General features: G+C 39.1%; 2 protein-coding genes across 2 annotated transcripts; one reads left to right on the top strand and one right to left on the bottom strand.

Annotated features, from left to right (window-relative positions):
* Nucleotides 1-517: 517 nt before the first annotated feature.
* Nucleotides 518-3156, bottom strand: LOC104211190 (F-box protein PP2-A13-like). The gene is made up of 3 exons (XM_009760200.2): nt 2352-3156; nt 2128-2246; nt 518-1122 (listed from the first exon to the last, which is right to left on the bottom strand). The coding sequence occupies exons 1-3, from the start codon at nt 2670-2672 to the stop codon at nt 681-683; spliced, it is 882 nt and encodes a 293-aa protein (XP_009758502.1). The 5' UTR covers nt 2673-3156; the 3' UTR covers nt 518-680.
* Nucleotides 3157-6334: 3178 nt separating this feature from the next.
* Nucleotides 6335-6982, top strand: LOC138875000 (uncharacterized). The gene has a single exon (XM_070153803.1). It carries the CDS (start codon nt 6335-6337, stop codon nt 6980-6982), a length of 648 nt encoding a protein of 215 aa, XP_070009904.1.
* The last annotated feature ends 20437 nt before the right edge of the window (nt 6983-27419 follow it).

The following is a 27419-nucleotide window of genomic DNA, read 5'->3' as shown; positions in this document are numbered from 1 at the left end:
AAAATTATGGCAGCCACCAAATAATAAATAAGACAATAAAGCAACAATAAAAGGAACACCAGAATTTACGAGGTTCGGTCAATTTTGCCTACTTCCTCGGACATAACCAATATTTTATTCCACTCCAAAAAATACAAGTGAAATAATACTAAAGAGAGAAGATACAAATATCTTAAGAAGATAAGAAGGCAAATGAGAGATGTATTTAAATCCTAAACATTAGGCCTCCTTTTATAGGGAAAAATTTCCAAACCCAAATTGTCACCCACCGATGTGGGACTTTTGACAATCAACAGGTACATCGAGTTTTCGCTATGCATAAGGTCTGCAAAAGGCCGGATTACACTGTGTTTAATGTACAGTGTTATTTTGTATTTTCTATTAGAAATAAGTTACTTTTGCAAATCGAACCCGTAACCTCCTAGTCATGACAACTACTTTTACCATTGAGCCTAGTTTCCCCTAAAAAAAAGGGGATAAGAATGAAAAACATAAGAGAAATATATGCAAAAAGCTATAGACACCAAAGAGAGCCCTACTGTAATTCTGACTAAAAATAGACTACCAATCAACCATCAATCTCCACGCATATGTACAATAAAAATTAAGGACATTGTGGGAGAAAACTATACATACCGATTTCTCTACTCTAGGCAAAAACATTCTGGTCTACAAATTGATCATTTGGTGACTATCAAACTATTAAAAGATCTCAACTCTTTACCTAAACTAATAGGGCAAACGAAAACGGAATCTACACAAAGACCACCTTTAGTATGTGTACAATCTATCTGTATCAGTGAAAATTTTATTTTCGTCACGACCGTGGGATCCTCGACTACAAAATCTCCCACATGGTGATGTGTCCATGTACCTACATTGTCCAAATAACATCGCGATATGGCACGTTGGCCATTTGGCATCGTTAATTGGAACTGTACCGGTTTCAAATCCCAGCCATGAACGTGATCGGTGTTACATATTCGACGCCCTAGTCTCTTCGCCACCCTGCCAAGCTGAAGTCTAAAGAATAGACTATATGTTCCTGCTGGGAATTGGAATTCAAGATCCCCATCGACTTCGAGCCACCACATTTGTTGAAGATATGCGACAGTTTGGAACCTAAGTGAAAAATAATGAAATAGAGAGATCAATAAATCTATTCAATCTGTTTTGAAATAATAAAGCACAAGAGATACTTAATTGGAATCACATTCCTTCCCAATGAAACAAGATACTTTTCAATCCAAAAGATAAAGACCCCTAAGGTCTTTTTCATTAGACTACCGTAAATAGCAAGGTATAGCATTCTACAAGTCAATAGCTCAGTTTCTTCCATACACGTTATTATAGAAAAAAAGGTATATTTCGTTGAGACGCGAAAATCAGAGGTTGGACGCACTCAGTCACACACACGCTATTGTGTTCATCTGTATCAATTTCATTCAAAATTTGAGCCTTTACTTATTTTTATAGCCTATGTTTGGTAAGCAATTCGGGAATTAGTTATATCGTAATTTGCGATATTTCTTTTAAATCATATTTAATGTCTAAAAATCCTGAAATTAGCTTTCCCGGGAATAAAATAATCATATGACATAGATGCCCCTCTACACAACACTTCAAAGTTCATTAAGAATATTAAAGTTAAAATTGAAAATAAAAGTTTGTCCAAGTAACAATATTTTATATTATACTTCGTATATTTCATTTTCAATCCTTTCCTTTTTGAATTTATTTTTAATACAATGAGCCATAATTTACATAAAAAAGTGTGTTCACCAAAATAACCATGTTATTAATTAATCATGTGTTATAATCAGAAGCGGATTCAAAATCTAAATTTAATGAATTCAACTTTTAAGTCTCTTAGCATTGAATTTATTATATTTTTAAACCTATGGGTTCAGACCTACTATTTTATTGTAATTCTAATGAATTTATAGACATAAATTTATGCTCCCATTGAAAATTATGGGTCAGATGAACCCGGCGTTGCTACTCTATATCCGCCCTGATTATAATCCCCACATTATGATATCAGTTTAACTTGTTTGCGAATCAACCGACCCTAAACACACAAACAACAGGTAGAAATATAATAAATATAAAAGTAGATAAACCCACCTTGATTCTTCAGTCGGAATGTGATTCCAATATCTCCGATCATCGATACCAGTAATGGTCATTCCTTTTGAAGAAATTGCCAAGCAAACTCCTCCATTATTCTTGTCAATCCACATTTCCTGTAGTTATCCAAATTTTTTCATTTGAAATAATTAAAACTCAAACTCATAAAAATGAATAAAGAACTCATTTATTTAAACAAACAGTCAAACAAACAAACAAACCCTTGTGCCACCATCAAAGGAATTGGTCTTGGAAAGCCTAGCAAAGATATCCTTTTTATGCATGCCGGCAACGTTCATGCCCAGTACCTCCTCAAGTAAATATCTGTAATTTGACGGCAACTTGGATTCCCAGATAAAATCAGCAGAAGAAGCGGCACGAAAGACCCGATTAATACGAGCCAACTTACAGATCTCCGGCGGGTCCAAATATGACAATACTAAAGCAACACATGCCTCGGGTATATCCTCGAGCTTACGCTTTAATGACTCGTTATTTAATCCATCTTTTCGCGAGTCAATACAAGAAGCATTAGCACCCATGACTAAAAACAAAGAAAAATTGTGTCGAGCAGTCGAGTCAACCTTGTTTCGGACCTTCTCTTCAGCTCTATGTGCTTATTGGATTAGACGAAACATTAGCATCCATAGAAAAATCGAGTCTAGGAGTCGGTTGGTGGTCTCAGTCAACCTTGTTCCGAACCTTCTTTTCTACTCTATCTGTTTATTGGATTGATAAAACTTTAACGTAATGAAAGAGGCAATTAATTAACAAGTAATTGGTGAGTATAGTCGTGTGCTAGTACTACTAATTTGAGTATAAAGGTATGACAAATGGAGAAACGAAAATAGAGGAATTTTTGTAGGGGGATTCTGGAGGATGAAGGGTTATGGGGTTTACTATAATTTTAAGAATTTTGAGGAGGTTAAGGTGTCTGTTTCTGGTGGTACACGGAAAGCAAAAAAGAAACTGTGGATTTGATATTTCTTTGTAAGAGGGAAGAGAGAAAGTCAGAAGGAGTTGCTGTGTGTGGGGATTTGTATTTTGTACAGTATAGTATTATGACTCGGATCTAATGTGGAAGAGAAATAAAAAGGGTTCTTATCCAAAATGTCATGGATTATTCCTGAGCTTCGTATACGCTCTCTAAGTGCGTCAATCTCACGTACTTAGCATGATGCAATATGAGCGGTGAAGGAGTCATATAAACTAATCATGGATTCGAACCGGAGAAGCTAGCTACCACTAATGCTTGTATTGAAATAAATTGTCTACATCACACCCCTAAAAACACGACCCTCTAAACTTTGTATGGTACGAAATATTTTATGCACCGTCACCGAACTACCCCTTTTCACGTTAAGGAAAAGAATTATGCATGTTTGCTTGAGTTAATATGAGTTAGGTTAAAAAAATTAAAATTAGCGAGTCATAACTTATCACCATTCCCGTCAAACATAATCTAATCTCTCCTCTTTTTGGTTTTGTTTTCTGAATAATTCTCTATCTCCAAATTGACTTGATTTTCAAATTTTTCTAAATTGAAATAATTTGTAATCTCGAAATTCAATTTTGTATTGGATTTGAGTTTGACTTTGACCTATAAGGATACATTATATTGACCTATTTTACAACTCATTTCAAGTTTATCTTGTTGAATTAGATCGATAAATGGACCATAATCTAACCATTTAAGCCTGAACAAATTGGACGAGTTAAAATACGTAAATGGGTAAATTTCATTTTTTTTTAATTGACGTTGGAGATACGTTGATGAATAGGGAGTGGTGCACACGGTCTTAACAAAGGAAGTGAGGATTTGGAAACAACTAGCCAAGTTGGCTTAGATTTCTTTCAAGAGTTGCCACTTGGCTGAAATAATTATACTAATGAAATACCCACTTGGACAAATTCTTTGAGGATAAATATAAGAAAATTGCCAACGTGTCCCCTCCTGATTGATTTGCTTTTTCAATGTATGATGAATTTGAACTTTCGACAGTCCAGGTGGTTTGCTCTCGTAAGATCAGCTCCTTGCTATGAGTCGTGAATCCCTCAAATAGCATATATCCTTTAAAATAACTTTTATCTTTTTTTTTTTTTTAATTTAAACATCTATCCACCTTCTATGGTCTATGTTTTAGATGATTTAAATAAGTAGATATTTTAAAATTCTTTATATTTTTTTTGTATTGGAAAAAATTAAGTTCATATATGGACTTAATTGTAAGATGACACGTCATGACACGTGGACCGGTCAAATGATGATAGCTGGCAAAGAATAATCAAAGAGGCACGAGCTTCAACAGGCACGGGCAAATATTCAGAGAAAACAAGAAAGATAAATGCTCGAACTTCTTTACGATCGAAGAGAATGAATCTGATAGCAAAAAAAGGTATAGATATGTATTGTTAGGCATTAAATACGGAAAACGTTAGAGAATCAATATTGAATCAAATATGATTACCAATTGTAACGTTACATTAAATGCCATTAATTGTCAATAATGGCTCAATTATGACAGAAACAAAACGTATTACCTAGAAGTAGCTATAAAAGGAGAAGACTGCTCATTTGTAAGGATACAAAATACTATTGAAATACATTGATTTACTTTGCTTTTATATTCAGTTATTATTTGTTAATTATTCTTATTTCTATTCGATTATTAGTAACCCGATTTCTTCTAAAATAAGCTTTGACTGAAATCCTAATTTTTGATTAAACAAATTGGTTCCGTTACCGGAAATTTGATAATCATTTACTTTCTTAGTCAAATCCTTCATCAAAAAACTGATCATGTCGAATGTCAATGACAATAACCAACACAATTTACTACCCCAAGATCCTCAACATCAGGAGAATGATGCAAATGACAGGACCATACTCCCCTCACCGCGTGATTAACAACGACAATCACGAGAGGGAACTCCAAATGGCTCTGAAACAAATAACGGGGTTGCAAACCAAAACGGATTTGAGGCGAATCAAAATGCTGGAGTTGCGAACAAACAAGCACTCGATGATGCTCTGAAGAATCTAATTGCTCAGCAAGTCAGTAATGCTATCCGGGATTTTACCAGCCAGTTACCAGTTGCGCCATCAACACCAACTCCGAATCATAATACTTTGGAAAACCCACGTTCTGGGCTCGTTAATTCAGGCACTGGTGGAACTCCTAGTGAGTCTCGTGATGGCGAACCAGGTAACATAGTTAATTCTGATTTACAAAATTTAGTTCTAACCTTGCAGAAGCAGCTCAAAGAGCAAAGCGATCGCATAGAGCAAATACCTGGAGTACCACCTGTGATCAAAGGAATAGACATGGATAAATACTCACAACAACCATAGAAGCCTAGTGTTGTTCCTGTGCCAATCCCGAAGAAGTTCAAGATGCCTAATATCTCAAAGTATGATGGCATAAGTACTGATCCACGAGACCACGTGACTGCATTCAGAACCGGTGTGAAAGGCAACGATTTAACCAAACAAGAAATTGAATCAATATTGGTTAAGAAATTTAGTGAAACACTCACCAAATGAGCATTAACATGGTATTCTCTCTTACCCGAAAATTCTATAAATTCTTTTGTTGAGCTTGCAGATTCGTTTATCAAAGCGCATTCGGGAGCTCAAAAAGTTGAAAAAAGAATGGAAGATATTTTCAAAATCAAGCAAGGAGATTCAGAGCTGCTTAGAGAGTTTGTGGATAGGTTCCAGCGTGAAAGAATGATGTTACCACGCGTACCTGATAACTGGGTAGCTATGGCTTTTGCTAGTAATTTGAATGAAAAAAGCTCAGAAGCCACGAGATGACTCAAGGAAAGTCTGCGTGAATTTCCAGCAACAACTTGGAATGATGTTTACAATAGATACAACACGAAGCTAATGATAGAAGAAGACACTATCTCCCGATCTCAGAAAGAGGAGAAGGTGAGTTCGAGACATGCAGAAACCGAAAAAAGGTCCGGTAAAAATAGATACGAACCATACATTAGCCCAGTAGAAAAAGACTCACGATCAAAGAAGGACAATTCAAGGTATGATCATAGATCAAGGAATAGAGAGTCGGGTTCATCATCGAGGTTTGAAAACGATTGAAACACACGAGAGACGCGAGATGATGATAGGAACTTGAAGGCAAGATTTGGCGGTTACAATTTTAATGTCAGCACTTCAGAGTTAGTAGCCATATTAAGAAACATGGGTGATAAGGTACGGTGGCCAAAAGAAATGAGATCAAATCCAAACAGACGTAATCCTGATCACTGGTGCGAATTCCACAACGATCATGGTCATAAAATAACAGATTGTAGATTGCTACAAGGAGAAGTTGACCACCTATTAAAGCAAGGGTATCTCACCAAATTATTTAGTGAAAAAGGTAAGCAAGCTTACATGAAAAACAGGCAGGAGCCCCCTAAACCTCCTTCTCCCAAAAGAACTGTTAATATTATAAGCGGGGGCAAAGAAATCAATGGCGTGACATATACAGCGGCCAATAAAGTTTCCAAAGTTACAATTACCCACGGGAAGCGGGTCCGACATGATTTGGAGGAAGAAAGTATTACATTTGATGATGCAGATGCGGATGGCGTGCTAACTCCACACAACAATGCGCTGGTAATACCTCTACTTGTACATGATACTAATGTGAAACAAGTTTTGATTGATCTAGGTAGTTCCGTGAATATTATTTTACTAAGAGTACTAAACGAGATGCAAGCTGAAAATAAGCTAGTACCTAAGGCACACACTTTGTCTGGATTCGACAATTCAAGCGTTGTGACAAAAGGGGAGGTAACACTTACAACATTCGCAGAAGGGGTTGTCAAAGATACGAAATTTTAGGTGGTAGAGATGGAAATGGCTTACAATATGATTCTCGGGAGGCCGTGGATCCACAAGATAGATGTTGTTCCGTCTACCTTACATCAAGTTATTAAATTTTCATCACCATGGGGAATATGTCAAATCCATGGGGATCAACAGACATCTAGGAGCATCAACTCTGTAGCAGATTCAAGTACGAAAAATGAAGAAAAGTAGCAATTACAGAATCCAGTTGAGGATACCACGACACAAAGCCTCAACTGAACAAGGGCGAACAGATGTGGACTAAAGGCCCGATTCCATTCAAGAACCAGAAGAAAATAAAAATATCAAAACAACGATTGAAGAACTAGAGGCTATAGAGTTATTTGCACAATGGCCCGAAAGGAAAGTCTACATTGGGGCCAACTTAAGCCACGACATGAAAGGTAAGTTAATTGAATTTTTAAAAACTAACGTGGATTGTGTTTGCCTGGTCCCATTTTGATATGACAGGAATACCCCCGAAAGTAATGACTCACAAGTTAAATGAAGACCCATCGTATCCACCTATCAAACCAAAAAAGAGAAAGCAGGGGACTTTCAAAAATCAGATGATTCAAGATGAGGTTAAAAAACTATTAAAAATTGGGTCTATCCGCGAGGTAAAGTATCCTAATTGGTTAGCCAATACTGTAGTAGTACCGAAAAATAATGGCAAATGGCGAGTTTGTGTAGATTACACCGACCTTAACAAAGCTTGTCCTAAAGATTCTTTTCCATTACCACATATAGATCAACTGATTGATGCTACTGTGGGACATGAATTGTTAAGATTTTTAGATACGTATTCAGGGTATAATCAGATCAAAATGGATCCCCTAGATGAAGAAAAAACTTCATTTATAACAGACAGGGGGACTTACTGTTATAAAGTAATGCCCTTTGGTCTCAAAAACGTTGGTGCCACGTATCAAATATTGGTGACCAAAATGTTCCAAGAACATTTAGGAAAAACTATGGAAGTCTACATAGATGATATGCTTGTTAAATCTAAACAATTATGGGATCATATATGGCACTTGTCTGATACATTTCAGATCTTACTAAAATTTAATATGAAGCTAAATCCCGAGAAATGTGTGTGAGCACGTGATTTTTGCCCTATATGAATTACTCCCATAAATTCAAAATAAAATAATTTTTCATTTGTTTGCAATTTCGTAGATTTTTGTTTGTTATTGTTTGCATTTGTCTGTGCATGTTTATTTTATTTAATTAATGAAAAATACAAAAATATGTTGCATTTGCATTTAGGATTTAATTTTACATTTTAGGATTAACTGACAAATTAGTTGTTTCATAAAAATGGAAAAAACACAAAAATAGTTTATTTTGCACTTTTTAATTTTAATTTCGAATTTTGGTAGTTTTTTCTTGAATTTGGTTTTTAATTATTTGTGGTAAATGTTATTTAGAGTTAATTAATGTAATAGGATAATTTGATTAGTGATTAATTTAGGTTTATTTTTAATTTTAATTTAAAAGAAAATAAAAGAAAATTGAAAAAAAGAAAGAAAAGAAAACAAATAAAAGGAAATGAAAGGCTGAATTGGGCTGCATTTAATTTCCAAACCCCAAGCTCAAACATTTCTCCCCAATTCCCTCAAACCCGGCCAAGACCCAGCCCAAAACCCACGCCAAACGGTCCGTCTCCCTTTAAAACCAAAACGACCTCGTTTGAAGGCCCCTCGATCTGGGTCGTTGATTTTATTTAATTGAATGGTCCGAAAGTAGGGGTCCTTATGATATTTATATGTCCAAACGCCAGCCCCCCCTGCCACTCATCTTTCTCATCGTCTCCCTCCCTTCATAGACGAGCGGTGACCCTAGCCCGCCGCCCCCTTTTTCCACCACCATGGGGTGGAGGCTCCACCTTCTTTGAACGCCAAATCACACCACATACTCACCATGACATCCTCTCTCCAACTCCCTAACCCATACCCTTCGAATCAGCGTTGAACTCGTCGAATCTTAAATCCGAGTTCAACTCAAAAGTTCAAAATCATTTCCTTTCAAGCCTGGCAGTATGCAATGTTTTCTTTCAAAGTTTGAGAGCCTGACTCGACGAAATTGATATCGATTCAATTGTTCTTGACAAAGAACAACAGATTCGACATAAGTTTGGTTGAGTTTTCTGCTCCGTTTGGTTTCGACCATGATTGGGTAAGTTCTTTTTCATCTCTTGTGATTTTCTTTCAACCGGTTCATCTTCCTCCTCATCCCCTTTCTTTTGGGTTGGTCAAAGTTCATGTGGGTATTCTGGTTTCGAACTGGGTCCTTTTCTGTTCCTCTGTTAGTTGAACTAGCTAAGTTTCCTGATCCACTCTGTTCTGTTGTTTTTAATTTTTGTGTTAATAAGCTTTAATATTTCGTTATCAGTTTAATTGCCTAGCTAATGAATTTAGGTCCACAATTAATTTGCGGTTATGAAATTAGATTGGTTAGTTCTTTAATTTTGCCTTTTTGTTTCGGTTATTAGTTCCAAGTTTCTTTGTTTGGGAAAATTTGGCTTAGCTCTAATTTGGGACCATAAGCATTGTAATTGGTCTACATATCAAAGGCCCAAATAGGAATTCAATTTGGGTCTATAATCCAGTGGCTTGGCCAGTTGACCCGAGTTGTTCTTTAGAGTAATTAAGGGACATTTTTTTTGGGGGGGGGGGTAATTTGGGAAGTTTGGGGTGAGAAATCTTTTAATATCTGTCTAGGAAGCTTATTAGAAGCTGAAAAAAGGCCTTACTTGGCCAGCAAGTCAGAAATTTAGGGATTAAGCAGCAAAAATGAGAATTGGAAAGGGACTGAGGGGGTGAATATTAAAATTTGAAAGTTGCCCTACTTCCTGTCCTATAAAGGCATGATTTCTTGCATTGAAAGGGAGAGATTTCCAGGAGAAAAATAATCTGAAGAAATAAAAACGGCTAGAACATTGAGAGAAAAATACTGTTCCATTGAATTCCCTTCTACGATTCCTGAAGCTTTCAACTTCTGAAGCAACTTGTGATTCATTTGAGTTTTTTTTTTTAAAAATGGTTTGAATTAGAAGTTGGGACTAATTTTCTGGGATTTGAAAAGGATCTGTCATTTTGCTGGTTTTGGACTTCAAGAATGGACTGAATTTGGTTTTGTTGAAAGAGTTTTGATTTTTGTTTGGTTTTGGCTTGCGATTCTATTACTAGGTGGAATTAATTTCTGTTGGTATCATCTCATTGTTGGTCTGCTGTTGCTGTTCGCTTATAACCTTGAAACTAAGTCAACAATTCTATTTTGTCCATTCAGGTACATGATTCTGAACTCTATTGTTTTGGTGAAGTAAAGTTGGAAAAGCAAGGTTTAAAGCATGACTCTCGTTTAGTTTATTAAATCAGTGGCGCTATTTCAATTTATTTCTTTGAGTTCATTAGGTACATCATCTGATTTTAGACTGAATAAGGGAGTTTTCATTTTGTATCAGCTTTGCGACTGTTACAACGCTTGAGGGAAATTTGTTAATTGAATTAGGTTCCGGATTATATGTTTGAATATGAGTGAACTTGTACTATGAATGATATTGGGCTTTGTTAACTAGGTAGTTCATTTGAGCTTTGATAGCATGATTAGTTGTCTGGTTTGATTACAAATTCATGTGATGGTTTGAGCTGAATGTGTTCTTGAGTTGTGTAGATGCTGAATTATGTTTAAGGGGGAAAGAAATGGTCTAGAATGTCCAAATAATGAGAATAAGTATCAGTTCATTTTGGTGTTAGTCATGGGCATGTTCAAGTTAAATTGTTGTTTGTAAACTCATAATGATTAGTTACTAGTTAGAATTTAGCAATAAAGGTTAGTTTCGTTCCATGTTCCCCATATTTGCTTAACTGAATTATGAGCAGATAACTATACATTGAGTATTTTGCTGGGAATGTTGTTGCAATTTCATAATGGTTGGTTGGTTATCTTTTGCTCGAATAATTGTGATTCAGAGGTAGAAGGGTTAATTTTGTGCCATGTTTCATGAGGTGTTTTGATAGAATTACCAATGTTAATTGCGCACCAAGGGCGAGCTCTGAACTTGGGCATGGCAATGGCCCAATTAATGGAATCAGGGCCATTTTGAGACTGTCAGTGATTCCTCTTCTTTAAAGGGACTGAATTCACCCTCCCGATGTTCGCAAGCTTGAAGACTCGATCTGGAGTCTGGTTTCCGCTGATGCCCAATATCTCCTAGGATCTGGGCTCACGATTGGGCCTGAGTTGGAAATCAGTGGCGTCTCTTTGTGTATAGGGCCAATGGTTCGAGCCCGAGGTTCTTTTGGTTCTATTTTTAATCGTTATGCATCCGTTCTTTTTAACGACTGATTCCGCTAATTTAACGATTAGTTCAATTTTGTTTAGGTCCAAAGCTTCGATAAATTTGTCCCTTTAATTAATTAGACTCCCTGAAATGAATTGGAGGTGAGCCATATTGGGTGGCACATAGTTTATGGCCCTTCAGATTTAGGTTGAATTCCCTTTAAAAATTAGAATTGAGGGGCGCCGCGCCAAATCAAATCATAAATGCGCAGCCTTCACTTAATTATTTCTGTTAAATTCTTAGAATTCGAGGAGTGCCATTTAGTTGAATTTCCATGGCCCTCGCAAACTTGAAAACGCGTAGTTAATTTAGGCGCGTATTTTAATAATTTATTTTCCTAAACTCGGGTGCACATTTATGTGACCCAAATCCAAATCTCAACAATGTTAAGATATGTCAAGAACCACGGGTCCATTTATGTGACGCAATTCGAGACGCATTTTAATAACGTTGCAATTTTCTTTAAAAATAAATAAAAGCGGTTATAAAGTAAAAAGTGTACCATAAGTTTAAAAGTGTTTTAAAACCAGATAATTAAGCCGAATATAACAGTTGAGTGACCATGCTAGAACCACGGAACTCGGGAATGCCTAACACCTTCTCCCGGGTTAACAGAATTCCTTACTCAGATTTCTGGTTCGCGGACTGTAATACAGAGTCAATCTTTTCCTCGATTCGGGATTTGAACCTGAGACTTGGGACACCATAAATTATCCCAAGTGGCGACTCTGAATTTAATAAATAAATAATCCCGTTTTGATTGTCACTTTAAGTTTGAAAAAACTCCCTTATATACTCCTTTCCAGGGTGTAGGCAAAAAGGAGGTGTGACAGCTCGGGCGACTCTGCTGGGGATCGAACCCAGAATCTCTGGTTCAGGGTTCAGAATTCGAGCTTAGATGAATTGTTATATTTGGTTTTGTCCGTTATCTGATTTTATTACATGTTTTGGTCTAATGTGCTAAAGGTTGCTTTTACCGCTTTGATATTATCTGAACTATATATAAACTGTTACGAAACCCTTCTCTTCTCATCTTCGGGGATGTGCTCGCTGGTCGAGACTCCCTATTCTGTTAGTGTCACACCTTGAAATAAGAAAGAGGCTCGGACAAGTTACTAAGCCGGATGGCCTTTTGGTTCCCGATACATAGCCCCCTCCTCGGCTCGAGTTGTTCGCTCGGGTACACAATCTAGCACACATACTCAGGTTTTTGAACCTAGAATAACTCAGCCTCATAACGGATCCCTAGTAGGCATGTTTGTTTGCATCATATGCATCTGACTTTGGAGACTCAACACAGGGGTTGGGTCTGTCTAAGACAGGTGTACCCGAAACGTAAAGACCATTATGATGCATCTTACTTGCTACTTGTGCATTCATTTGCTTCGGATTTGCATGTTGACCGGCTTATAAGGAAAATTTATAAAGGTTAATGAGATGGTTGAGAGGGATAAGTGCCTGTTTTGAAAAACCAATGTCCCAAAACATACCAAAACTCTGCCGAAATTTTGAAGAAAAAAAGAAAAAAAGGAAATTTTGTGGTTTTTAAAGAAAAGAAAAAAAAGGAAAATCTTCGTGTTTTTGGAAAAGAAAAAAAAAAGAAGTTGGTTTGTTTTTTTTTTTAAAAAAATTGCCCGAACTACGTTAGTTTGATTCTCACCGGATGTGGGATACGTAGGTAACCCCCATCGGGTCTAACTTTCCTTTTGCAAAATAGCCCAAAAAGAACAAAAATCTTATTTTATTTTAAATAAGTAAGGTGATGCCATTCTTATCAAAATAGCCGAATGTCCCCAAAAGGATGCTGGAAGGCTGTTTTGCAAGAACAACCGCCTTTGGTCTCTTTTTCAATTTTTAGCCGGTTAGCGAGCACAACCTTAAAATCTTTCCCCGGAAGTGCTGAAAGGCCGTATTCGCAAAGCTGGGTTTTTACTTTTGAAATAAAAATCTGAAAAGTGTCAGCTTTGTTTTTGAGTCAATTGAATCGTGGTTTGTGCTTAACCACCCTAATAAATGTGCAGAATGAGCACGAGTCAGAATTTGCCAATAACAGTATTGAATAAGATCCCATTGGAATTGAATATGTGTTGGGATGATCTGGGTAAATCGGGACAAGACACGGTCAATCTATACCTGGGAGGCCTCACTAGGTTGCTGAAGATTAATCCTAGGGGAGACATCATAAAGGCGTTGGTTACATTTTGGGACCCGGCCCACAACGTATTTCGTTTCTTAGATTTTGAGCTTACCCCAACATTGGAAAAAATAACCGGATATATTGGGGGTCCCAAAGTTCCTCTAAGACACCAGTACCTGATTGCTCCAAGGGCCGTAGCCATACACAGGTTCCTAGACTCTTTGAAAATAAGCAGAGGGGTCCACAACCCAGACTTGGCAGCTGGTTTTTGTACTTTGTAGTTTATATACAACAGATATGGTCATATAGGAGGGTTCAACAAGCCAGAAAACAAGATTTGCAGCAAAGGAAATCGCCTTAAATGGGAAAAACACATGTGTTTTGCTTTTATGGTGGTCTTTTTGGGACTCTTGGTGTTTCCTAGAAATGATGGGAATATTGACATATGAGTAGCCGGGGTTGTCAGCACTTTGCTTACTCAGGCCAACAATACCCTCGCACCCATGATAGTAGCTGAAATCTTCCGCGCTCTCACAGCCTGCAAAGCCGGAGGAGACTTTTTCGAGGGGTGCAATGTATTGCTGCAGATGTGGATGATCGAACACCTATGCCATCGTCCTCAATTTATGAGTTATGGGTTGACAAAGAAAACATGCATAGAAGAATTTTATACGAGGGTTGATGGGATTAGCTTGCCAGAAGAGGTCATAGAGTGGGTGGTGCGCCTCCGTTCCATCACTGCAAACCAAATAGAGTGGACATTTGGATGGCTGCCTGTGGATGAGATCATATACATGCCAGCCAGCGGGCCTCATTTCCTCTTGATAGGACTCAGGAGTATCCAGCCTTATGCCCCATATCGGGTTTTGAAGCAGCTGGGGAGATGCCAAATAGTTCCGAGAGATGAACATCTTAGTGCCCAAGTAGTCGAGATCGGACCTAACTATCAGTTTCATGAAGCAGCAGTCCGCCAAATTTGGAGCGAATGTCAATACTTAACAGGAAATACTTGTGTACGTGATCGATCCAAAGGTGAGGTTTCACCAGGGTACCTTGCTTGGTATAGAAGAGAAATTGAGTTTGGGAGGTCGGCCAAAAGACCCCACCTCCAGGAATTCGTTGAGGCGTCGCAAGAACAATGGGCTTGGTTGGACAAGGAGAATGAGTACAGGGCCACAATAGGAAAGTTGGAAAAACAAGTCAAAGAACTTCAATTCGAGAATAGCTTGCAAGCCATGGCAGACGAAGGAGAAAAGAAGAAGCTAGCCAAAGAAAATGAGGCCCTTCGAGCTCAGATTCAGAAGATGAAAATAGCGGCAGAAAACCCCGCCCGAAGTGCCAAAGATGAAAAATTTATAAATAACCTGAGGTAGAAAGTGGGCGAATATAGTTTTAATCTGAACAAAGTAGAAAATGAACTAGCCAGGGATCGAAAGCAATTGGCTAAGAACGCGAGCGAATGAGCACGCCTGATTAAGCAATTGAAAGAAAAGTACGACAATGAGTTTGCGGGGTTAAAAAAGAAAGTCATTACCGCAGAGAACAAACTGATCAAACAGGTGAAAGACTTCAAGGTTGAAAGGGAACATTGTTATACAACATTGGCACAATTAGAAATAGATTTGCAACAACTTTAGAGCAGAATCATGTGGCCGAGCAAACTTTGGAAGCCAGGGCCCAGCAGATCGGGCGTTTGTTACAAGAAAAAGGTGTCATAAGAGAGAGAATTAGAAACATCGCCGATTACATTGTTGTGAAGTGCCAAGCCTGTGAGGATATGACTCGCACCACTTTCTTCGCGGCAGTGATGACATTTGTTAAACAGATAATGAGTGACTTGGATCGACTTCAAAGGGATCTTGCATATAGGCCCGCGGCGAGACCGAATGATGTCCCGCGGGCACCAGGAGCATTAATGTATTCGTGATTTTTCATTTGAGTCTATATTTCCCTTTCCGTTAGAGTCTGTCAGTTGTTTCGAGTCTGTATTTTCTTTCTACTGGAGTCTGTTCATTGTTTTCGAGTCTGTATTTTCTTTTGTTGGAATATGATAGTTTATTTTGGAGTCTGTATTTTGTCTTTTCATCAGAGTCTGTTAGTTTCTTTTGAAGTCTGCTAGTTTTGAGTCTTTGTAATCAAACCATTTGCTTTTTATGAAAATTGAAAATCCCAAAATATTTTATTATTTACTTTCACACTTATCTCCCAGAACTGCACTCAGTTTGATTCATGCGGGGTCATGATACGTAGGCAATCTCCATAGGATTCGACCATAACCAAAAGAAAAAAAGAGAGACGAAAAAGAAAAAAAAGAGAGGAAAAACAAAAGAAAAGAGAGAAAACTAAGAAAAGAAAGAAACAATGGCAAAACAAGAGGGAAATGAGAGGATAAAAACAAAGAAAAAGCAAAGGCCAGGATGAAGAAAAAAGAGAGGAGAGAGAAGTTGCAAATGTAAATAAAGAAAGGTCGGGATGACGCAAGCAGCCGATCAAATGCATAATAGAAACGGTTAACTGCTTAGGTGCATTCATTCCCCAAAATGTGCGGTTACTGATTTGTTAAAGCCCTAATCACTAACAAGATTGTTGTTGATATACTGAGTCCAGACAGGTGGTTAGTTGATTGGCATTCTGGCAGCTCACACCTACAACACCCGATCAAAAGATAAGATGAACATGGCCAACCAAGAACCGGAGACAAGTATTGTTGATCTGTCAAAAGAAGTGGAAGAATTGGATGTTAATACGATGAAGGAAGTGATGTATAAGTTAAAGCAGCAAATGGATGAAATGTACCAGGCCTGGGAAAAGGGTCATCCACCACCGGTTTATCCCGCCAACCCTGCTTATATCCCACCATTAGTCCAACCTCAGGAGCCTCCCATTGTGAACTCATCTCCAGCCTTTCCCCTCTACCAACAATGCCACAGCACCACTTCCCATACTTCTCATCCACCATCCAAACAAGTCCCATATCCTCCTCCACCAGTCACTCCCGTCTTTGTGGAACCTCCATCTGCTGCATTACACCAATCTTCCAGTGAACCTCTATTCCAGACTCACGACAACCAGTATTATCCCCCTAAACCCACCTTCAAAGTTCCGAAACCATATTCTTACACCCCTCATCTTGATCTCCCGGCAGAGACCGAAAAACCACCCAAAAATCCCGAACATGAGGAGATGATCAGAAAGGTCAAAAGCTTGGAACAATCGTTTAGAGATATGAGGGGGTTAGGAGGTCAAGTAAGTGTGGCCTATAAGGATTTATGTTTGTTCCTAGATGTTCAGTTGCCAGCAGAATTCAAGATACCTAAGTTTGATCTGTACGACGGGCATGGTGACCCAGTAGCACACTTAATAGGATTTTGTAGCAAGATGAGAGGAGCAGGTGGAATAGATGAATTATTGATGGCATATTTCAGCCAAAGTCTAAGCGGATCGGCATTAGAATGGTATACTAGACAAGATCACAATAGGTGGTACACATGGGACGATTTGGCCCAAGCCTTCGCTTGTCATTTTCAGTACAATCTTGAAATTATCCCAGACCGTCTGTCATTGACGAAGATTGAGAAAAAACCTGGTGAGAGTTTCAGGGAATATGGATTCTGTTGGAGGGAACAAGCAGCGAGGGTTGACCCTCCGATGAAAGAAAGCGAGGTGGTTGATTATTTCTTGCAGGCCTTGGAGCCCACTTATTTTGGTCACTTGGTGTCAGCAGTGGGCAAGTCCTTTAATGAGGTTGTAAAAATGGGAGGCATGGTAGAAGAGGGACTCAAGTCTAATAAAATCATGAGCTACTCAGCAATTAAAGCAACCACCCAGGCCATTCAAAACGGTACTGGGGGTGTACTCGGGAAGAAGAAGAAGAAAGAGGATATTGCGACAATTGAGTCTGGAGCTTGGGTTGGATCCAGGGGCCCTTCACATTACTACAACCAGCTTCGACCCTATCACCAAACTTACCACCACACTCCATATAGCCCACCATAATACTACTACCCACCGCCAGATCCCCATTTTTTTGTCCATCATGCACAAACATACACTCAACCCCCCGCTCACGCGCAATGGCATGTGCCAGCTCCACAAAGTATCTACCCAGCTCCACAAAATGCCTATCCACCCGCAAGAGCCTACCGAAATCCCCCTGGAACAGGTTTCCGGCCCAATTAGGCCACCAAGAATGAGAGGTTGCAGAAAAAGAAGACTTGCACTCCATTGGGAGAATCCTATACCAGTTTGTTCCGTAGGTTGAGACAATTGGGTATGCTGAGTCCGATTGAACCATAATTGCCAAATCCTCCTCGGAGGAATCTTGATCACTCTGTGAGTTACGAATATTGTTCTGGTGCCCCGGGGCATGACACAGAGAAGTGCTGGCAATTGAAAATCGCTATTCAAGAGCTCATTGATACTAATCGGATTGAAGTCCAAGCTCCGGAGGCACCTAATATCAACCAGAACCCATTGCCAGCTCATCAAGAGATGAATATGATTGAGATAGTGCATAAGGAAGGGGAGCCTAAGAAGCCTTCACAAACTGTCATGATGATTCGGTCCAGTGATGCCAGGCCATTCAAAAAGTCAACAAGTGAGAAGTCTACGATCAAGTTGAATGAGGCAAATAGTGAACCATCTGTGGTGGTCAAGAAGGGGTCCTCAAGTGACGTCACAGGGAAACGTGAAAGAGCGAAAATGGTTATGCCGGGAGCGGCGAACAAGCCTGTTGTAATTGTGGAAGGTGCCCGCATAGACCCTGTCATCATTAACCCGGTAACTCAATTACCAATAGTCAACAGCAGGGCAGTCCCGTGGAATTATGAACGAGTGACAATGACTTACAAGGGGAAAGAAGTTAAAGAAGAAGTATGTGAGACCCATGGTTTGACTCGATCGGGAAGATGCTTTGCTCCCGAAGAGTTGAGAAAAGCTAAAGTTCCAAAGACAACCCGGTATTGGCGAAGAAAGCTTTGATTGAGGAAGAAGCAGAGGAGTTCTTGAGAAAAATGAAAGTGCAGGATTATTCCATTGTGGAGCAGTTGAGGAAGACACCGGCTCAGATTTTATTATTGTCATTATTGATCCATTCAGACGAGCACCGTTGGGCTTTGATGAAGATCCTGAATGAGGCCCACATTCCTGACAAAATCTTAGTAAACCACTTGGAAAGGATAGCTAACAAGATATTTGAGGTGACCAGAGTCACTTTTTCTGATGATGAGTTACCCATGGAGGGTACCGAGCACAATAGATCCCTCTATCTGACAGTGAAATGCGAAGACTCCGTGGTTACTTGGGTGCTGGTTGACGATGGTTCCAGCACAAATATTTGCCCTCTTTCCACTCTAAACAAGTTGAAAGTGGATGATGAAAGAATTCACAAGAACAATATCTGCGTTCGGGGATTCAACGGTGGAGGGAAAGATTCAGTCGGGGACATAGTGCTTGAGCTTACAATAGGGCCAGTTGAATTTACCATGGAGTTCCAGGTGCTCGATGTGGCTGTTTCTTACAATCTGCTATTAGGTCGACCCTGGATTCATGCTGCCAAAGCAGTCCCGTCTACTCTGCATCAAATGGTCAAGTTTGAATGGGATAGAGAGGAAATCGTTGTACACATCGAAGATAATTGGTGTGTTCATAGCGATGCCGTTGTTTCGTTCATAGAGTTTGAGGACGACAAGGGACCATGGATTTATCAGGTTTTTGACACAATATCGGTAGAGAAAATTCCAGAAGGGAAGTGCGTTCCAACCTCGAGGGTAGCTGTCGCATCAGTCATGGTAGCTACCGAAATGTTGAAAAATGGTTTTGTACCGGGCAAGGGTTTGGGTGCATCTCTGCAAGGTATCGTACATCCGGTTTCTTTTTCTAAACACTTGGATACATTTGGTCTGGGATTCAAGCCCACACTCGCAGACGTAAGAAGAGCCAGAAAAATGAAACAGAAGGCATGGGCCCTTCCAAAGCCGGTCCTGCGTCTTTCCAGATCATTTGTCAGGCCTGGTACCAGAAAGCGCCCAGTAACAATGGTTCCTAGTTCAGTGGTTGATATGGATGGAGATTTGATTGAAAAGTTCGAGAGGTTATTCACCGATGTGAACGTGTTAGAGGCTGGAGAGGGTTCGAGTAAGGTGGATGTGCAATTTGTTGGGCCCAATGCAAAGATTAACAATTGGGAAGCTACTCCTCTCCCCACCAGGAAGGATTTTTGGTAGTTTACTTTGATTATCTTTCAATTTATCTAGATTACTCCAGGGTTGTAATTCAGATGCTATGTTCTGTCCGTTTGGATGTATAAACCTTGTTATCTTTAATTTCAATGAAATGCAATTTCCCTTTTTCTTCCTTCCTGATAGTTTTATTTTTGTTTTTCTTTTCTTCCTTGTACAGTTCTTTTTATGCTGGCTTCAATGATATGACATGCATGAGGAATCTCCGGCCCAGTCTTAAAAGCCAATCTAATTCTGAAATAGTAATTTAAGAAATAGAGTGTGATGGTGAATTAGAATATGACGAGGATGAAGCCTTTGAAGGGATTAGTAAAGAATTAAGCCATTTTGAAGAAAAACCCAAGCCTAACCTGAGTGATACAGAAGCAATCAATTTAGGGGACCAAGATAATGTCCGGGAAACTAAAATAAGTGTCCATATTGAACCACAACTCAGAGAGGAGATAATTAAAGCACTGTTCGAGTATAAAGATGTTTTTGCATGGTCCTATGATGATATGCCGGGTCTAAGCACTGACTTGGTGGTTCACAAATTGCCCACCGACCCGGCATTCCCCCCTGTCAAGCAGAAGCTGAGGAAATTAAAAACTGATATGAGGGTGAAGATTAAGGAAGCGGTCACCAAAAAGTTTGAGGCCAAGGTCATTCAGGTCACCCGGTATCCCACCTGGTTAGCCAATGTCGTGCCTATGCCGAAGAAGGATAGTAAGACCAGGGTGTGTGTTGATTATCGAGATCTCAACAAGGCGAGTCCCAAGGATAACTTCTCATTGCCGAACATCCATATATTGATCGATAATTGTGCCAAACATGAGATTGGTTCTTTTGTGGATTGTTATGCGGGCTACCACCAAATCTTAATAGATGAGGAGGACGCAGAAAAGACGGCATTCATCACGCCATGGGGAACGTACTACTATTAAGTCATGCCATTTGGTTTGAAAAACGCTGGGGCAACCTACATGAGGGCAATGACGACCATTCCACGACATGATACACAGGGAGATTGAGGTTTATGTGGATGATGTGATTGTAAAGTCTAGAAAGCAGTCTGACCATATCAGAGATCTGAGAAAGTTCTTCCAAAGGCTTCGCAGGTACAATCTCAAGCTCAATCCTGCAAAATGCGTGTTCGGTGTTCCGTCTGGAAAGTTGTTGGGATTCATAGTCAACCTTCGAGGTATTGAATTATACCCGTCAAAGATCAAAGCTATCCAGGAATTGCCACCCCCAAAGAACAAGACTGAGGTGATGAGTCTGTTAGGGAGATTGAATTACATCAGCAGGTTTATTGCTCAGCTCACGACAACTTGTGAGCCTATCTTCATATTGTTAAAGAAAGATGATGCGGTCAAGTGGACAGATATATGTCAGGAAGCATTTGATAAGATAAAGGGGTACTTGTCAAACCCACCTGTGTTGGTCCCTCCAGAACCAGGGAGACCTTTGATTCTATATTTGATGTTCTTGGACAATTCATTTGGTTGTGTGTTGGGTCAGCATGACATTACCGGTAGGAAGGAGTAGGCCATCTATTATCTCATCAAGAAGTTCTCATCTTACGAGGTTAAGTACACTTATCTTGAGAGGACGTGTTGTGCCCTCACTTGGGTGGCACAGAAGTTGAAGCACTATTTGTCATCTTACACTACTTACCTCATCTCTCATTTGGATCCGTTAAAGTATATCTTTCATAAGTCTATGCCTACAGGGAGGCTCGCAAAGTGGCAGATTTTGCTCACAGAATTTGACATTGTCTACGTGACCCGGACTGCGATGAAAGCACAAGCATTGGCCTACCATTTGGCTGAGAATCCTGTGGATGAAGAATACAAACCTTTGAAGACCTATTTCCCTGATGAAGAGGCAATGCCCATTGATGAATGGGAACAGATTGCAAAGCCAGGATGGAAACTTTTCTTTGATGGGGCTGCTAACATGAAAGGTGTTGGGATATGAGCGGTACTTGTTTCTAAAATAGGGCATCAATACCTTGTTACGGCTCAGCTTCGGTTCTACTTTACTAACAACATGGCCGAGTACGAGGCATGCGCTTTGGGTTTGAGGATGGCTGTGGATATGGATGTCCAGGAAGTCTTGGTCTTGGGTGACTCGGACCTTTTGGTGCACCAGATTCAAGGAGAATGGGAAACTAGGGATCTAAAACTTATATCGTATCGACAATGTTTACATGATCTTTGTCAGTGGTTCCAATCAATAGAGTTCAGGCATATTCCGAGAATTCACAATGAGGTCGCTGATGCTTTGGCTACTCTGGCGTCAATGTTACATCATCTAGATAAGGCTTATATGGATCCTTTGCATATTCAGATCCACGATCAGCATGCTTATTGTAATGTGGTGGAAGAAGAGCTCGATGGGGAGCCTTGGTTTCACGATATCAAAGAATACATCAGGATGAGGGTGTATCCAGTACAAGCCACATGTGATCAAAAGAGAACAATTAGGCGGTTGGCAAACGGTTTTTTCTTCAGCGGAGGGGTTCTGTACAAAAGTACTCCAGATCTTGGGCTACTGAGATGCATAGATGCTAGGCCGCAGGGCACCGCACGCTGAACAAGGTCAATGTTTTGGTAAAGAAATCAGGTTATGGAAACTCGGGGGAAGAAAAGTATGGAAATTGAAAGTTGATTGGTCAGACAGATTGGGCCGATTAATCCGAAATGCATGTCATGATCATTGGTGCCAGCTGCTCCACTCAGATAAGTCTCTTTTCTTTTTTCTCTTCAGATAGTCTTCCAATTTTGGATTTTCTTATCCTTAACTCTGAAAGTCATTGCATTTCATTTCTTTTGGGTTTATTTCTCTAAGATGTTCCCAATGTCAGTTCTGTTTAAACAAATAAGAAGGAATTTCAAAGTTCACTACCAACTTCAAAAATTGCAAAGCACAGTGCGGCCAGAGTATACCGAAGATAGCATGATGTAAAGTGGGATAAAGTGCCAGCAAAAGTTCCATCGGCAGAATGATTTAGTAAGTTCATGGGAGATGCTGAGGTTCAGTTAAAGGGGTCAGAGGTGTGAAACAACGGTTCGGGTATAGAACACTCGAGTCATCCAAAGTCATGGGGGTTTGAAAGTTAGTCAGAAAGTCAAGCGGTTCTTAGCCAGTGTAGAGGAAGCCAATCAAAACAAAGCATGGCAACAGAGAGGTCTTCAGCAAAGAATGCCGTCAACTAACCATCACATTTTAAACTGACAAGATTTTTATCTGATTGAAACAGGGGCAGAAATTTCGGTTGTTCCGGGGAAATCCGCCGCAGGGGAAAGGCAAGCACCAGACAGGTTTGATGTTTGATTTTTAGGACCCGCATGGATAATGGGATTTAAGTTGAAATTCTCAGGACCCTCCTGGAAAATGGGACCTAGTTTAAAATTCAAAACAATCACGAGTAGCAAAATCTAGCATAAATGTACCCTAAGGAATATAAGTTTGTTTCAAAGTTTGCATGTTTAAGATAGGATTCAATTAAGAGTTGTCAGGACCCTCCTGAATAATGGGACTTAGCTTTAAGATTTCGATTAGATAACAACATTTAGTGTAAGTTCTGGTGTAGGGTAATATAATTCAGTCATAAAATTGTCACTTTTAAGATAATACTTGATTTTTGATTTTCAGGACCCTCCTGGATAATGAGAATTATTTTTTGTTGTCAGGGCCCTCCTGGATAATGGGATTTAATCTTAAGTTCTTAAGACCCTCATGGATAATGGGATTCAGTTTAAAGTTTTTAGGACCCTCCTAGATAATGGGATTTAGTTTTTATATTTTCTGGACCCTCCTGGATAATGGGATTCAGTTTTGAGTTTTCAAGGCCCTCCTGGATAATGGGATTTAGTTTTTAAATTCTCAGGACCCACCTGAACAATGGGACTTAGTTAAAATTCAAAGCGTTCATGAGTAACAAGATCTAGCTAGGCTCTACCTTGAGGAAATATAAGTTTGGGTTTGACGTTTTCATGCTAGGGATAAGATTCAATTTGAAATTTCAGGACCCTCCTGGATAATGAGATTTAGTTGTAAGTGTTCAGGACCCTCCTGGATAATGGGATTTAATTTTTTGTTGTCAGGACCCTCCTGGATAATGGGATGTAGTTTAAGACTTTCTTAGATAAAAAGATGTAGCAGGAGTCATACCTTTAGAAGATATAATTTAGATTTTTAAAGCCATCATTTAACTAGGAGTTTCAGCACCCTCTTGGATAATGGGATTTAACTTTCAGATTCATAGAGATATTTGGTAACATGTTAATTAACACTCACAGATGTGCCCAGACACCAAACTAGGGCAGAAAATTTTCTTTGTTTTTGTCTATTTTCATTGAAATCAGGCGCCCGCCTGGAGAACAAGGGAATACATTTCAAGTTTTGGCAATCAGGCACCCACCTGGAGAACAAGGGAATACATTTTTCAAGTTCAGCAATCAGGCGCCCACCTGAAGAACAAGGGAATACATTTCAAGTTTTGGTAATCAGGCACCCACCTGGAGAACAAGGGAATACATTTCAAGTTCAGCAATCATGCGCCCACCTGGAGAACAAAGGAATATACATTTCAAGTTTCGGCAATCAGGCGCCCACCTGGAAAACAAGGGAACACATTTTCAAGTTCAGCAATCAGGCACCCACCTGGAGAACAAGGGAGTATAGTTCAAGTTTCTTACTGATGTTTGGTAACATGCCAAACCGGGGCAAACGTTTTCTTTGTTGTGTTTATTTTGTGGAAATCAGGCGCCCACTTGGAGAACAAGAGAATACATTTTTCATGTTCAGCAATCAGGCGCCCACCTGGAGAACAAGGGAATACATTTCAAGTTCAGTAATCAGGTGCCTGCCTGGAGAAAGGGAAACATCTTAGATTACAATTCAAGGCGGCAACAAGGGGACTCCACCAGGAGAATACCAGTCAACAAGGCAACAAGAACCACAAGAGCAAGTTGGAAGATGTAGATAGGATTTTGTAATGCATAGATCATAGTCTAGTCAAGCTTCTTTTTATTTTATCATGGTGAAATAAGGGGTTCAATAAGCAGAAGCAGCAACAACAACAGTGAAACCACAGTTTCATGGTAGTCCCAGCTACCGAAACTTCCCGAACTACACTAACCTGATTCCTTTATACCCGAGGATATGTAGGCAACCTCGGAAGCAGGGTGCGATCAAATCTTTCAAAAATGCTTCCCACAGAGTATTCAAACGGGCAAAAATCGCTCGTATCCGCTCACTTTATCTTTTCACGAAAACTCTTTGTGTTTCCGAGCAAAGAGGGGCAACTGTGAGCACGTGATTTTTACCCTATATGAATTACTCCCATAAATTCAAAACAAAATAATTTTTTCATTTGTTTGCAATTTCGTAGATTTTTGTTTGTTATTGTTTGCATTTGTCTGTGCATGTTTATTTTATTTAATTAATAAAAAATACAAAAATATGTTGCATTTGCATTTAGGATTTAATTTTATATTTTAGGATTAATTGACAAATTAGTTGTTTCATAAAAATGGAAAAATCACAAAAATAGTTTATTTTGCACTTTTTAATTTTAATTTCGAATTTTGGTAGTTTTTACTTGAATTTGGTTTTTAATTATTTATGGTAAATGTTATTTAGAGTTAATTAATGTAATAGGATAATTTGATTAGTGATTAATTTAGGTTTATTTTTAATTTTAATTTAAAAGAAACTAAAAGAAAATTGAAAAAAAAGAAAAGAAAACAAATAAAAGAAAATAAAAGGCTGAATTGGGATGCATTTAATTTCCAAACCCCAAGCCCAAATTCCCCCCCCCCCCAATTCCCTCAAACCCGGCCAAGACCCAGCCCAAAACCCACGCCAAACGGTCCGTCTCCCCTTAAAACCAAAACGACCCCGTTTGAAGGCCCCTCGATCTGGGTCGTTGATTTTATTTAATCGAATGGTCTGAAAGTAGGGGTCCTTCTGATATTTATATGTCCAAATGCCAGCCCCCCCTGCCACTCATCTTTTTCATCCTCTCCCTCCCTTCAGAGATGAGCGTAAACCCTTGCCCGCCGCCCCCTTTTCCCACCACCATGGGGTGGCGGCACCACCTCTTTTCAATGCCAAAATCACACCACATACTCACCATGACCTATTCTTTCCAAATCCCTAACCCATACCCTTCGAATCAATGTTGAACTCGTCGAATCTTAAATCCGAGTTCAACTCAAAAGTTCAAAATCATTTCCTTTCAAGCCTGACAGCATGCAATATTTTCTTTCGAAGTTTGAGAGCCTAACTCGACGAAATTGATGTCGATTCAGTTGTTCTTGACAAAGAACAACGGATTAGACATAAGTTTGGTTGAGTTTTCTGTCTCCGTTTGGTTTCGACCATGACTGGGTAAGTTCTTTTTCATCTTTTGTGATTTTCTTTCAACCGATTCATCTTCCTCCTCATCCCCTTTCTTTTGGGTTGGTCAAAGTTCATGTGGGTATTCTGGTTTCGAACTGGGTCCTTTTCTGTTCCTCTGTTAGTTAAACTAGCTAAGTTTGTTGATCCACTATGTTCTGTTGTTTTTAATTTTTGTGTTAATAAGCTTTAATATTTCGTTATCAGTTTAATTGCCTAGCTAATGAAGTTAGGTCCATAATTAATTTGCGGTTATGAAATTAGATTGGTTAGTTCTTTAATTTTGCCTTTTTGTTTAGGTTGTTAGTTCCAAGTTTCTTTGTTTGGGAAAATTTGGCTTAGCTCTAATTTGGGCCCATAAGCGTTGTAATTGGTCTACATATCAAAGGCCCAAATAGGAATTCAATTTGGGTCTATGATCCAGTGGCTTGGCCAGTTGACTCGGGTTGTTCTTTAGAGTAATTAAGGGACATTTAGGGGGTAAATTTGGGAAGTTTGGGGTGGGGAATCTTTTAATATCTGTCTAGGAAGCTTCCTAGAAGCTGAAAAAGGCCTTACTTGGCCAGCAAGTCAGAAATTTAGGGATTAAGCAGTAAAAATGAGAATTGGAAAGGGACTGAGGGGGTGAATATTAAAATTTGAAAGCTGCCCTACTTCCTGGCCTATAAATGCATGCTTTCTTGCATTGAAAGGGAGAGATTTCCAGGAGAAAAATAATCTGAAGAAATAAAAACGGCTAGAACATTGAGAGAAAAATACTGTTCCATTCAATTCCTTCTACGATTCCTGATGCTTTCTACTTCTGAAGCAACTTGTGATTCATTTGAGTTTTTTTTTATAAAAATGGTTTGAATTAGAAGTTGGGACTGATTTTCTAGGATTTGAAAAGGATATGTCATTTTTCTAGTTTTGGACTTCAAGAATGGACTGAATTTGGTTTTGTTGAAAGAGTTTTGATTTTTGTTTGGTTTTGGCTTACGATTCTATTGCTGGGTGGAATTAATTTCTGCTGGTATCATCTCATTGTTGGTCTGCTGTTGCTGTTCGCTTATAACCTTGAAACTAAGTCAACAATTCTGTTTTGTCCATTCAGGTAGATGATTCTAAACTCTATTGTTTTAGTGAAGTAAAGTTGGAAAAGCAAGATTTAAAGCATGGCTCTCGTGTAGTTTATTAAATCAGCGACGCTGTTTCAATTTATTTCTTTGAGTTCAATAGGTTCATCATCTGATTTTAGACTGAATAAGGGAGTTTTCATTTTGTATCAGCTTTGGGACTGTTACAACACTTGAGGGAAGTTTGTTAATTGAATTAGGT

This window comes from Nicotiana sylvestris, chromosome 8 (assembly GCF_000393655.2).
Source record: "Nicotiana sylvestris chromosome 8, ASM39365v2, whole genome shotgun sequence".
NCBI lineage: Eukaryota > Viridiplantae > Streptophyta > Magnoliopsida > Solanales > Solanaceae > Nicotiana > Nicotiana sylvestris.
This window is presented reverse-complemented; position numbering and strand designations above follow the sequence as displayed.